The 14,793-nt window shown below is 38.8% G+C and overlaps 1 protein-coding gene across 2 annotated transcripts; it reads right to left on the reverse strand.

The window, feature by feature from the left end:
* Positions 1 to 86: 86 nt before the first annotated feature.
* Positions 87 to 13,193, reverse strand: LOC105039067 (uncharacterized). Of its 2 annotated transcripts, none has more exons than XM_010915054.4 (21): positions 12,705 to 13,193; positions 11,075 to 11,154; positions 10,498 to 10,584; positions 10,220 to 10,270; positions 9,988 to 10,105; positions 9,747 to 9,851; positions 9,577 to 9,641; positions 9,334 to 9,417; positions 9,184 to 9,234; positions 9,026 to 9,088; positions 8,875 to 8,921; positions 8,669 to 8,738; positions 8,495 to 8,557; positions 6,603 to 6,692; positions 6,481 to 6,519; positions 6,120 to 6,347; positions 5,925 to 6,010; positions 5,765 to 5,813; positions 5,539 to 5,619; positions 5,354 to 5,447; positions 87 to 781 (listed from the first exon to the last, which is right to left on the reverse strand). In XM_010915054.4, exons 1-21 carry the CDS (start codon positions 12,820 to 12,822, stop codon positions 597 to 599), a joined length of 1,854 nt encoding a protein of 617 aa, XP_010913356.1. In that variant the 5' UTR covers positions 12,823 to 13,193; the 3' UTR covers positions 87 to 596. The 2 variants fall into 2 exon arrangements, with proteins under 2 accessions (XP_010913356.1, XP_010913365.1); XM_010915063.4 differs by having other exon boundaries at positions 9,747 to 9,803; positions 12,705 to 13,191.
* Between the last annotated feature and the right edge of the window lie 1,600 nt (positions 13,194 to 14,793).

A 14,793-nucleotide genomic window follows, 5' to 3' on the forward strand; every position in this document is an offset into this window, starting at 1 on the left:
GACTGGCAAAAGTTCCATTTACAAGCAACCAGAGGCACACTCTCACCACTAACTCTTGGTATTGCATTCATCCCTAGCAGAAAAGCTAAAGCCAACTGTAGAATTCTCATTATAAGTAAGTCACGAGTTGTTACATGCGCAGTTCAAGACAAAGCATAATCAAGGCTCCAGCTGAGCGATGCCCACGAAACATGAAATACAACTGAGTGGAGTCATCCTCCAGCACATAAAAAGAAGCCACTCAATTTGCCGTCGTCGTAAGAAGTCCCTAGCAGGAAACAGAACCACCTACTGCAAAAAGTTATTCTCAATGTACATGTAGTCATAGCACAGTCCCCATCAACAAAATCCAGCATTTTCAAATCTACAAAGAAATGAAACATAAATACACCCTTGAAAACCAGTCGTTTCCAAGAAAATAGAATGCCGTTCCTTTTAAAACCTGGAACAGGCTTGATTCTTGCAGCAGTCTATCGAGCGTAAACCTTTCCTGTTGTTTGACTGTGGAGGCCAATCCAATCCAGAAGAATCAAAATTGACAAGAAGAAAACCATGAGAGGGGAAAACGCCCAAGTCACACTCAACCGGCCAATGTGTCAGGCATGCACGCCATTACCATTTGCATGGTAGCCATTTACCAGGCTCTTAACAGGCTTGTATGCATGCCCATTTTGATGCCCATTCGAAAATACCTTAGGTGAGCAAACACCAATACTTGGAATCCTTGTCATGTGCTTTTGCAGCCAAGCATCCAATTGCCCACATGAGGATGCTATTAGTCCTGCAGAACATTCCATGCAAGGTTTTATGAAACAAGAGTTCCATGAAAAAGAACTTTAGCATTCCTATATATTCACGACTTTAAACTGAACAAAGCGCTGACACCCATTTACAGCCACGAAAACAAGTGCATAAGCAACAATGGATGCACGAAAAGAATACAGTATCAGTTAATGAAAGAGATGTATATTGGACCTCTGAAACAACACTTAGAAGTGGATACCCAAAAAAAAAACTCTGAAGTAATGCATATGAAAAATATAACTGCAGCAGGTAGCCATGTCTTTACAATTCAAAAACAGGGGAAGAAATTCCACCGTAAGTCTGCACTCGTAGAAAGAACTTATAAAGTGTCACTTTCCTAAAGAAACTCAGAAACAGCATCATTAACCAGTCCAATAGATCAGTAGGAAAACGGAATGATGAGATGCTGGGATTAAGGGAAAAAAATTTTCATTAACCAGGTGCATGATACATGGCCTCAACTCATGAGTCTTAAGTACACAGGTGGAAAACTCTGCACCCAATATTAGCTGAACCATACCATACTGCTCAGGTACGGGGTAGGCATGGTACCATACCATACTGCACTGATAATAAATAGCAATGTGGCTGTTAGGTGACAGTTCAGCCAAAACATTTTTTTTTTTTTTTTACTTAAAGCTTTCTATCATGGAATGTGCCAGCATGAGTCTAAGGTAGTGAGAGGGAGAGAGGAAGAAGCGAGTGAGTGGAGGACAAGGATGATGACCAGGTCCAGCAAGGGAGGTGTCCTCCGTGAATGATGGAAGGGAGAGAGGGGAGGAGGAAGTGGTGGCATTAGAGATTCGGCAAGGTGGCACCACCATGAGCAGCAGTGAGGGAAGAGAGTGAGTAGGCAGTGGAGGTGAGGAAGAGGGGGACTACAGTTTTCAAGGAGAAAGGCCTTAGAGGCTCTAAAACCCTCCGGAGGGATCAGTTTGGCTTAGGAGAACCAAGTCGGCGTCGCCCGAAACCAAGCAGAACCAGTTGGTCCAGCATGGCTTGGCCCAGCTCAAACTGGTTTGCCCCATATCCAGTTTTGAAAGTGCAAACCATCACGGTTCCTGGTCAGTTGACATGTTATGCCTCAAACCAAGCAATTCGGATGGTTTGGTGAATCTTGTCTTCAGCTAAGCCTCACGATAAATCATTAACTGCTTTAAGGCATTCATAAATTGATGAATGCCATTCCACATTTGACAATACCTTGTTTTTGACATGATCAAAACGGAGAGAGTATCAGGACTCCCAACTTGTTCTGAAGAGTGGTTCAATATTTTTTAACATTATTGCCTAGAATAGCTAAAGCATGACATTGTACCATAACATGCAACAGCTTTAGTAAATCCACAGCAGCAAACCAGCCCGGACAGAACCTGAAATGCAAGGATGAAAACAAGAAGCATCCAACAAAACATCTTCCACAATCAACAGCTCAACCAGAAGTTTTTAGCTGTACATCTATCAACATCAAGCATATAGTTGCAAGTACATGATATCATGGAAGGCACAGATTAGACAGAAGACAGGACATAGCAGTAGAAGGAAAAAAAAAAAAAGGTGAAGCGGATTTAAGAACAATAATATTTTAAGGATCAAATACATCTGTATAGACACAAATATGAACAAGGCCTGAACCTGAAAAGAAAATACATTAGATTAAGAACAGACAGACCTTCTAAATCTATTATGTATATACATATAAAAACGGAAGCCTCTCAATGGAGAAGTCTCCGTTTGACACGTGTAGCTTTGAATACAGTGGGAGGGAGCAACGTGGCAAAAAATAAAAAAAATCATTGCGCTTCGATTTCGAAGCGGCAGAGAGGAAATAACAGGCCGTACGGGGGAGGAGGAGGTGTTTCTTTGGTTCCGGTTGGGGTTTTTGGTTTTTGAACAATGTGCCCCGCCGAAAATTTTCATGGTCGAGGACGAGAATCCGGCCCCGCCCCACGCTTTCCCGGACGCTCCAGGAATTGTTCCACCCCTTATTCCATCGGAAAGGTACGAGTAGGGTTTCCACCATCCCCTCCGGATATCTGGATGTTTCTCCAGATTTGGATACACGATCTTCTGTTCTTGAATCTAGGTTTTCTCACTCGATCTCCATTCCAGGCAAACTCTATTCATTTTTAATCACCTTCGAATGTTTGGATAGAGGGAAATTTCGGACAATGTGAAGCAAGATTGGGAGGGTTCCCAGAGTTTAGCGATGGATCCACCTTCACTGGTGTCGCAGGTGCCAGTGCTAGAGATATGACAATTCCCGACGGTCGGAGTGCCACCGTCGGGGCCGAGGGTTGGGTGGATGGCTCCTAGACCGAAGGTCACTACCATCAGGAACTGAGATGTGTCGCTGGATGAGTCCACGGTCATCAAGCAAAGCAGCGGGAGCCGAGGGAGGAGGAGAAGCGCCTCCAACTCTTCCACGCCCTCAAAGACCTCTCCTCCCCCTCCCTCCATTTCCTAAAACCCTTGCCCCTTTCTCTCTCCTCTTCTTTAGAGTTTTAGAGATGGACGGCGGTGAGAGTGACAAGGGGAAGGGGAGAGCGCTTCGAGCGTAGACCATAAGACGGCCGCTCCCATCACCCCTTCGCCGCCGTATCGGGTGGCCGCCGGGGTCTAGCAGAGTCGCACCTCCATGGACGCCCGGGTGAAGTGGGTCCACCACCGATTCCGACGAGCGCATCATCTTTCAGTGCGCAGCAGGGGAAGAGTGAGGAAATTAAAAAAGGAAGATGACGACAATGATGACCATGAGTCTAGAACCGTCAAAATGAACCATGGCCCGCGGGCCGGCCCGTTTAGGCCCTTAAAATAATAGGGCTGGGCTAGTGTTTTGGTAGCCCGTTTAACAAAAGAGCTTTTTAGCTTGGCCCGTTTATGGCCCAACCCGTGAAGGGCTGGTCCGTCTAGCCCGCGAGCCGGCCCGTTTCTTTGATTTTGTGGAGTTTAATTAGTTTATGATATTTTTTTCTTATGAAGATTATGATATTATTACAAACTTTTTGAAACTATTTTATATTTGCCTTTAGTATTTTAAAATTTGATGTACGGATTGATTTTACTTATTTGATGAAGTATTATGTTTGAGAGTTTTTTTATTTTTGTTATTTTTTTAATTTTTATAATTTTTAATTATTTTAATTTTTTGTTGAGTTATAAGGGCCGGCCCGTTTAGGCCCGACACTCATAAGGGCTAGAGCTAGGCTGCCGATTTGAAAGCCTGTTTATCAAAAGGGCTTCTTTGGCCCAACCCTAATGGGCTCGGCCCATTAAGGGCCGGCCCTCCACGGGCCGAGCTAGCCCGTTTTGACGGCTCTAACCACGACCACGACGAATGAGTAGCAGATACCAGATCCCATGACCACCCTCCGTGAGCAGCGGAGGTGGTGATGCGGGATGGCGACAGGGCAGAATGGGGGAAGGGATTTTTTTTCCTCAGCAGCATCTCAGGATGCCACATCAGTTGTCCCTTGCTTCCATGCATGTTTGGATGTAGATAAAAAAAAGAAAAAGAAGCCATGTGAGAGAGAATTTCTCTCATACTTTTATTGAAATTTATTTTTTTTGAAAAATAAATAAATACATTAGAAGATTATTGAGGAAAAAAAGAAGATACCACTATCAGTTCCTCCATATAAAATATTTATCGCTACCTTCTTGAGTCAAAAATTAGTGAAACAGTGCAATATGGTTCTCAATTTAAATTTTATTTGAAACATAAAGTAATGGGGAACAATAGTGATGGATGTTTTACACTCATATATGTTAGTGTAATTCAGTGGTACCTGTTTTACATGAAGCATGGGAAAAATTGAAAACATAAAACTGTAAAAATTATTTGTCTTTGCAGTACTCACATTACATATAAGTAGAGAATTTCTTGAAAAAAAAATATCCAATGTTGGAAGTAGCTTGGCCTTGGACTGAAGTAGATTTCTAAATTTTTTTTTGAAAAAATAAAAAGTTTTAAAGTTTGGATCTTCAAAATTTTAATAGCAGAAATTTTTTTTCTTGATTTCTAAAATTTAAATCTCTTACAAGCCATTAATTGGAGGCATACTCACCAACTGATTTCTGATCGGTATCTCACATGACCGTCGCCTATCACCACATTGGTATGTTTTCACTCTATCCCAAGCTCAAAGATGTTGCTATCATTGGTGGCAATAGTAGCCGATAGATAATATTGTCGACTCTGCTATTGAGAAATAATAGGTTTATGAAGGAGCTTTACGAAATCAGGATTGTCGATCATCACAAGATTTGTCTAATAACTTATAATCCACACTATGCACATAATATAATTTTTAATTATTTTTAAAATATATATAGAATAGATATAATAAAATAAATAAATAAAATAAAATATTTTTAAAAAAATTGCATCTCGTGCAATGCACGGGGGTTATAAACTAGTATAAGTTAAAGATTGTACCAGAGAACGAGTCAGATAAGAGATCTCATGATTTTGTGGGAGGCAAAATCTGAGAGCAAGATAAGCATATTGCATCACAGAAAGGTGACAACGTTTGAAATGAAGCATTACCTAAGAAAAGTGCTGAGGGTTTTCCAGGTCTCGACTTGAACTCTGGATGAAACTGGACACCAACAAAGTATGGATGGGCAGGCAGCTCAATAATCTGAATGAACCAATACAGAATCAAAGATAACCATCAGAATTTTGGGGGAAGAAAGGAATCACAAAAAGGGGAAAAGTTTTCAGGTGCATACCTCCATACGTTTTCCAGTTTCATCTTTACCAACAAATGTAAGGCCAGCACTTTCAAATTTTGCAACCATATCAGGATTGACCTGTGAATAAATTAATGGTTATGATTGTTAAATAAATAAATAATATCATAAAGACTAGCTCTGGGGCATTGGCAGCCCTACAGACTTTAATAATCTCATAACAACATTGACCTATTGTTATAAAAGGAAAGATAATTGAACAAACCTCATATCTGTGTCGATGCCGCTCATCTACATAGCTAACATTGCCATACCTAACAAAAAAACAGCGTAACTCAAGAATCATATACCCCAAGTGAAATGATAGAACTTCAAAATCACACATCACATGACAATTAAAGTTCAGGGGATATGTTGGTGCTCACAACTTTGCAGCTTTGCAGTCAGTAACCTGGAAATATGTCCTTCTTGATCCAAGACGCATCGTCCCTCCCATGTGAGTTTTGGAGCCCTGCAAATGTAATTTCAAGGATATGTAGGACAAGAACATTAAGAAAGACCGAGTGGAGCAGCAAATATCTAGAAACAACTTCATGGAGGATGGTGACAAAATCAATTACCTCTGGCATAAAAATAACACATGGAGTTCTTGTATGAGGGTTAAACTCTGTGCTGTTCGCATCTTGCAAGTTCAAAACAGAACGGGCAAACTCAATCACTGCAATTTGCATGCCCAGACAAATGCCAAGGTATGGAACCTTATTCTCACGGGCATATTTAGCAGCAAGAATTTTCCCTTGAACCCCTCTGTCTCCAAAACCTCCTGGAACTAGTATGCCATCTGCACCCTGAGCTGAAAAACTATTCAGATGACTACAACAGAAAACACATAACTTAATATAAAAATTGAATTCATTTGGGACATTCTAATAATTTGTGTTCTTGAGAATGTAAGACAAGTGCCACAAAAGCAGTCATCACCTTCAATAGATTCCAAGCAGCTCTATGAGCATCAGGTGCCTATACAAGGAAAACATCAATTAATCCTTGATGCAAAACAGCAACAAGAGAAGGGGCACATGTGGCTAAGGTAATAGACTGACCTCTTTTTCAGTAGCGTCTTCAAGATCAGTAGATGGAACCCAGTCCACCACAAGTTTTTTACGGCAAGCAACAGAAGCATGCAAAAGAGCCTGCAAACAGGTTCAAAAGATGGTAAACAACAACTATCATAAAAATTATGAAAAGCACAACATCCGGGAACATCAGGTGCATCAACAAGTGCCTGTCCATCCATTAGAGTATGCATAAACTGATGGTTATTCATGAAATAAAGAGAAGACCTCAAATGTTATATTCTTACTCTGTGTTTAGTTCACATTGCATTTTATTATGTGAACATAGGGAAACCACATGTATAGACAATTAAGATAGATACATTATAAGTAACAATAATCTCATTCTTCAGTACATAGTAGAACCAGAACCTCTATTTCTGTTTCACTTCTCTCTCCTTTCCCCAAAACTGCAGATGTAATCAAGACTTTGGACCAAAAGAAAATGAAAAAAATTCTATTGATGGGCTATTTTCTTAGGCACACAGGGTGTCTTTAAGGTAATACACAACTTCTTCCTGGATTTCAATCTTTCCACAATTCCCAAGATGAACAGTGTGGTTGAAACACACAAATTTACCAAAGAAGAACAAAAGTGCATACCAAATGGTATGGCCAATTATTTCTGATCATTTCCTTCCACCAAGCCATCTCAACAAGCGATGCATTTAATAACCATAAAAGTTTGCTCTTTTCTGAAGCAAGACTCTTTTAGCACCTTTTTCCACTCAAGTGAGCGATCATTAAGTTGCAGTCCCTAATTTACAGCATGATATGCCCGCTAGGCAATATGATGACGGTAAACTAACTCTAAAGAATTCAAGCATATACAAGGCACAGAAATTTAGTGGTAGTCAAAGTTGCCCAAAAGGCAATCCAGATGATGGTTGAGATGCAAGGAAAAAGACTGAATGAGGGTAATCCAACTAAGATCTGTCAACAGTCCTGGCCGTTGACCATAATGGTTGCATTAATAAATTAAACAACAATATCAATTCCCACCTATATACACTTTGAGGGCCAATATCAACTAGACATTATTTCGTTTGAAAGTGAGCTTTCTAATAAGCTGTTTAATCAGTTAAAAATCCCATAAAAAATGCTAATATACTAAAAGGCACAACAGTAACCAGCAAGCACCTCCAAAAGCTTAACCAAGCTGACAGACAAAATAGTCAACTTAAAAGCACTCAATACAGCAAAATGTTAAAATAAAATGATACAAGACCTATAACATGCATAGCATAAAGCAAGGCATTGCTGTTAACTAACCACTACTCCAAAAGCTTAAGCTATTAAGGGTCAACAATGTATATCCAGCCTTAACACACCCTTCATGAGCAGCCCAAACCATGCACATGAAAGCATTGAGCCGAGTGACTCAAGATAAGAACTAGTCGAGAACAACTCAATTGGGAGAAAGTCAAGGGATGACAAGACTCAAGAAATGAATGGGTAAAATTGGCTTGAGTGAGGATTTGGATCCATGACCTTTATCTTTGATACCATGTTAACTAACCACCAGACCCCAAAAGCTGAAGCTATTAGGGAAGGGGTCACCAATACATATCAGGCCTTACCAATTGAAACTCATAACACATAATAAAGGAAAAGATTGTCTCCAAGCATTTCAAGTACAGCATGTATGTGTAAATACCAGCTCACACCAGCTAAGTTAAATCTCACTTTAGTCAGATAGAAGTGCAAAGTAGAAACTGTGAGAACAAGAAAAGAGCATTCTTGTCTGCATTCATATCCTTTTAATAGTTGGAATAAATACAACCGCACATAATTAGCAGAAACAATGTTTGACTAAGTTCTAGCCAATCAAATACATAAATGGTGAAAGCACGGACTGGTGAGTGACATGGTATAATCACCTTCAATACAGAGAGATAAGAATCGGAAAGACCAGTGTATTTTCCAACCATGGCAATCCTAACCTGAAAAGTTAGCAATGGGAAAAAGAGTATCAATCACCAGCCAAACCAACCAGCACCACACGGGTGGGAAGAGAGAGAGAGAGAAGAGGAGGAGGAGGAGGAGGAACTCACAGGATCATGCAATGAATCACAGAGCTCAGCTCTATCTGTCCATTCAACCAAGTTTGGCTCTCGTGCAACTCTGCATACATCAATGATAACACAACGAGACAATAAAGCGACTATAAGCGACTTCTACAGATTAGATATCACCAACAAAAGAGCCAAAATGCGGAACTTCAGCAGAAATGACATAAAATGGAGTGCATTGGACAAACCCTTGAAGGTTCAGTACTTTCAAGATTGCATCATGTGCCTTCTGGTCCTAGGGGACAATGCATTTTAAATAAGATATTGAATGAAGTAAGAATAGTTATATGATTCAGGAAAACAAACAATTCACTATTCTGAAAACCAATTATACTATACCCTTAATAGTAAAGGAATGTGCCATATATTTGGAACATCATTAAGAGTAATGATATTTGATGCCTGCAAAAATGTTGTTGATTGATTAGCACGAAGGTTACTCCTAATACTCCTAAACTGCAAAAAGAATACACCAATTATTAAGCTAATTACTATACCGGAACATGGCAAAACTGTGAGAGTTTTTCTTTTACATTTTCATTCAGCACCTGTCAAAACCACTCAAATAGACTAGTCATAAAGTGCCGCAAATGAATAAAAATGAAGAAAAAGGAAAGTCAGAGGGCAGAAAGGACTGGAGTGGAGACCTTAGTACTGCGACAAGCCAAGATATTTGGTGTCAACCCTAGTCCTCTTAGACCACGAACACTATGCTGGGTTGGCTTAGTTTTCTACAAGGATAGGAAAGAATATTATTATCCTAACTGAAATATCACAATAAAAGGAAGAAAAATTGGGTATTGACTGATTATACAAGCCAATTTTTAGTGGGAATGTAAATTGAGTACTAAAATTTCTATAGAGTGCACAACTATTTTAACACGACTTGCCTGTTCACCGACTACACTCAAAACAGGCACAAGACTGACGTGAACCAGACAGAAGTTACCAGGACCTGAAACAAAAACCAAAGGAGAAATATCATTATGAAAGAGTACAAGAAAGGAAGTTGATTTCAAAACCAACAATCTTTACACGGGTGCCTGCACTGTCCGCTCACCTACACGATAAGAAAATTGACCCAATGCTTCAATAAATGGCATGGATTCAATATCCCCTGCATCAAGAATTCCATTGTCGTTATGCCGTGAAAAGATCGTGGCTCCTGCATCGCAGACTTACACCACTATGGGAAGTATCATGCAAATTGTAATTTTTCAAAGAGCAATTTCCAAAAAGCACCAACATATTGTTTTATATTTCCCTATTATGATAAACAGCAATTTAGAATTTCTTATCACCTATAGTTCCACCCAATTCTATAACACAAACATCAGCAGGTCCTTCTTTGCCATCCACAGGTATCATGGCCACACGTTCTATCCATTCTTGTATGGCATCTGTTATGTGTGGCACAACCTTAAAAAGAAAATGATGACACAGCTTCAAAAACTTAGGAAATACAGACATACATGGGCTATCCAACTGACAAAATGAGGAAAAAAAAAAAAGATGCAAGCAATACACACACACCTGCACTGTTTTCCCTAGATAGTCTCCCCTCCGCTCCTTGTCAATGACAAACTATCACCAAACACAACACACAAAAAAAAAAAAGGGGGAGGGTGGGGTGAGAGAAGGTGAGCAGATATGAAAGCAAAAGAGAAAGCAAGGCCATGGTGATCAGACATTAAATTAAAAATTAAAAAAAGTTGACCACAAAATATTTCCTGATTACAGTTCCATCATACTTAAAAATAGGCTTTTTAATGCAATACATCTGCATCCAGAAAGCCTGATTAATTGAATACCTGGTAGATCTTCCCAGTGGTGATATTGTTATCACGAGTCAATTTGATATCTAGGAATCGTTCATAATTTCCAAGATCCAAGTCCACCTTCAATATTTTAAAAAAAAAGGCACATAAGGCGCAACAATTTCAATGTAGCATAGCTGAAACCTCATAATAACAAGAAAGAATGTAGAATCTTCCCAAACATGAAGAAATTATGAAGCAAGAGTTAGAAGTTTACTTGGATGGCTTTGAGGCAACTGAACATGTTTAAACTACAAGCCATTACCTTCAAGTTTAAAAGAGGAAAGAAAGGGGGGTGCGGGGAGAGAGAGAGAGTCAAGCTATTCAAACCAGAGTTTTGAGAAACTTTAAAAGATGATGATGATGATGAAATTCCAAAGTTTTATTCTGGGGAATTAAAAAAAAATCATGTTTAAAATGTAAAAAAATGTAACATGATTGCTTCAACAACATCCCACTTAGCAGACATCTTCAGCCAAACAGAGTGAGAAGAAGGGATGTAGAGGTGTTACACCTTCAGAAATCTAAAACAGTATGCAGGAACATGGCAGGGATCAGAAGCATTCTTTACCTCACCACCATCATCCAAAACAAACACTTCCCCATGCTCAAATGGGGACATCGTTCCAGCATCAGTGTTCAGATATGGATCTGCATGCGTATGTAAGCATAAGTCATCCTCGTCAAAATAAAATAAAACATGTGACATCATTCATCAACCCACTGTGGATTGGACATTGACACAAAGGATGGAAAAGGCACGATGATCTCAGCATGTAAACCTTTTAATTTGACACATCCACGTAGATATGTTTTGATATTATAAAGAATATAAGACTTAATAAACAGAAAGACAGTCAAGAAAATAGGATTGCATAATCCTTCTAATAATCTTGAGAAAAGAACTGCTATGACTGAACAAATTGAGTGGCAGTGCAGAAGATGTATCAAAGCCAATGTTTGATCTCAATTCATGTCATAAGAGGCAAAAGTACCCAAAAACGGTGGTCCAGGAAGCAAGCACTGAGACAAAAGATGATTCAAAGCACCATAACAACAGATTCGCCTCAGTATATAAAAGAACAAAAGAAAAAAGCCACCTACCTTTACCCCCTTTCTTTTGTTCTTTCGTTGAGTTAAAACTAATTTTAAAGAAAAGGTACCTATATATCAGTCTTTTGGACAAAGTTTAAATTAAAATAACTAAACATCCACGATTTCTGCAAGGAAAACACAAAACAATGTTAGAAGCCAAAACCTAGGGTGAGTTTGAAAAAATTAAATCAAGAAGATGCCATATTTCACCTGGGCTTGTACAATGTCTATGTCCACAGTACTACTCCCACGATATAAGAAAAACCCAGAAAGATATAAAACTGACTACCAACCGAAAGGGTACTAATCCAAGTCAGTGGCCAAAAAAAAAAAAAAAACAACCAAAATTTGTCATGCCCCAAGAAAGATAAAGCTAGAAACTACTATTTACACCATCTTTCTTATCTTCAAAATAGCAACTTGCAAGTTCTCTGCCATTAAACTAAGATGATTAGTTTCGCAAAAACAATTGATTTCTCTTGTTAAAGCCTTCATGCTGCAAAAAGACCTCATTACAAAGGGTCTTTTCTCTAAAGAAAGAAGAGTCAAGCATATTCGAAACAGGAATGACAACAAAGAGGAAGGGAATGGAAATGATATCTATACCCCAAAAAAGACCTCATTTCCTAAAGAAATAAAAGAAAATTACTATTTCGGACCGATATTACAAAGAGGAAGGTGAGATAAAAACTAATATTGATGGAGGTGAAAGATCGATGCCCATTAAAAAAAGACCGCATTAGAAATAAAGGTTTCAAAAAAAAAGAAAAGGTCATTTAAAACAAAAACTTCAACGAAAAAGGTATGGCAAAAACCAAATCTTGATGGATGTGAATACTCTATACTAGTAAAAAAGTACTCATTGGAGAGGAAAACTCATTCTTTTCTTCAAAAAGAAGCAAAAGGGTCATTTAGAACATATATTTCAAAGAGAAAGCCCAACAAAAGCCAATCTTGATATGTATCAAAAAAAAAGCCAATCTTGATGAAGGCAAGACTATACCCCCAACCGACTCTCATTGGAAAGAAAGAGTCCACCTTTTTCCAGAAACGAGCCGAAAAATCATCAAAAGACAGGATTTTTAAGAGAAAGACAAGGCAAATACCGATCTTGATGGACGTAACACGGAGGCCGCACGCCTTGAGGACTACTCCTATGCTGCTAGCCGTCACGCCCTTCCCCAGCCCGCTCACCACTCCCCCTGTCACCAATACGTACTTCATCTCCTCTTTCTCTCTCTCTCGCCTTCTTTCTACCGCAAAACAACGAACAAGGAGAAGATTGGAAACAAAAACGAAGAAGAGAAGCGATAAGAATCTCGGCAGCGAGAGGGACCACGAGCTCAGTGAGAAAAGAACACGAGAAAGGTATCGGCGGCGGCGGCGACGAAACTCTCTCGTTCTCTGCCTATTTATAGCTCTCTGTTTCCCCACCGGCGGCGTTGCAAGGAACGAGACGAAGTAGGGAGAAAGAAGAAGGGAACAAAAATTAGGACGGAGAGAATGGACGGACGAGGGGATTAAATACCCTCCGAAGGCCTCCTTGGCTCCCCCCCCTCAACCCGCCTACGCTCTCCTGTTCATTAAAATATAAGAATTTAGAGTATTGGCAGGAGAATTTTTTTCTCTTTTCTTCTTTTTTAATTGTTTTAGCTTCCTGGAAAGACCCCAGCACTACAAATGTACCTCTTTTCTTGATCAGGGTTTTCCGCTCGTTCACATTGCTTTCCAAAAACAAAAAAATCCACACTTTTTACGTAAATAGGTGTCTAAATATATAAATATTACTTATAAGCGATTACCTATTTTGCTATTGGTTGCGGGTCTTCGGAGATAACATTATAACACCCTCATTAAGTGGGTTCGGGTTTTATCTTTCACACGATAGGATGATCAATCTTCTTTCGCGATTGCGATCATTAGATCGTGCATTATATAAATCTCAAAGTATAATAATTTTTGAAGATATAATTTCTCACGAAACTGTAATCATAGGATGATAATGGATGAAAAGAAGTGGCTGCAATATTTTGAGATCTAAGTAATGCATAGTCTAATAATTTTTATCATAAAATAAAAATTTTTTTCATACAAAGGATAAAATTAAAATTTGAATTAAGCATAGAGTGCTATGTCAATATAAATAGTAAAAATTAGGCGGCACATGTCCATTTAAACATTGATACAATATACAAGGCCGGCACAAGAAACAAATAGTACATGCTTGAAGCAAAATAATATTTATTTTATTTTTTTAGATAAAAATAATGTATCATATTATTTTAATAAAAATACATCATAAGAATCCGAATAAAAATATCTCGAAGCTTTTCAATAACAAAAAAATCAACACCCTTTTTATTTCATCATGAATTTGTACCTATTTTATCCATCTTTACAAATTTACATTCTCGATCGAGAGTAGCATAGATGACGTAGTTTATTTGTTATCGTCGATAATTTTTGATACTCGTTGGTTAGTAGCAATGGCGAATTAAAGTATGTTATCCCCTTTACTTAGGTTACATCTCACCCTCTATTGGATTTTGGATTTTTCCCATGCTCTTGTGGTAGCGGTTTTGGCCGTTGTGGAGGCCGTTTGTGGTTAAGGATTAGATCACAGGCGGCTCATCCGTCAGGTTGTCCAAGGAAACTTGGTGAGAGTCAAAGATTTAGCCACCCAAAGCCATCGTTATACTTGGCTCAAACTAATTTGCCCAAAAAAATTTAGCCAGCCAACCCCTACTTGGGCCACCATTGCCGGCAGCCGTAGACGTTCCTAAGATTTCGCCAATCACATAATACCATATTGGTAGTTCAGATAAATTCTTTTATTTTATTAAAATTGTATTAAAATATAAAAAAAAATATAGTAGCAACACCCATTCTTTTTAGATTTCACGAGGTAAATAGTATTAGCGCATGGGAAGAATGAAATTTTTGCATATTTGTCGGTTGCTTCCCTTCAATGAAACGAGTTACACAATATGACCTAATTCCAACAATTGAGATGCGACGTGTTGCTGGATTGTTGGACCTATATTTGTAATTTATCGACCAAGGTTCACTTGTTTCAAGGTTCATACAGAAACAAAATTATCCCACATCCACTTTAAAAAAATAATGAAGCTATCGCTCATCACAGGGAGAGATTTTTTTTATATATATATAAAAAAAAAAAACTGAAAAATAAAA

The sequence above is a fragment of the Elaeis guineensis genome, chromosome 2 (genome assembly GCF_000442705.2).
Source record: "Elaeis guineensis isolate ETL-2024a chromosome 2, EG11, whole genome shotgun sequence".
Lineage (NCBI taxonomy): Eukaryota > Viridiplantae > Streptophyta > Magnoliopsida > Arecales > Arecaceae > Elaeis > Elaeis guineensis.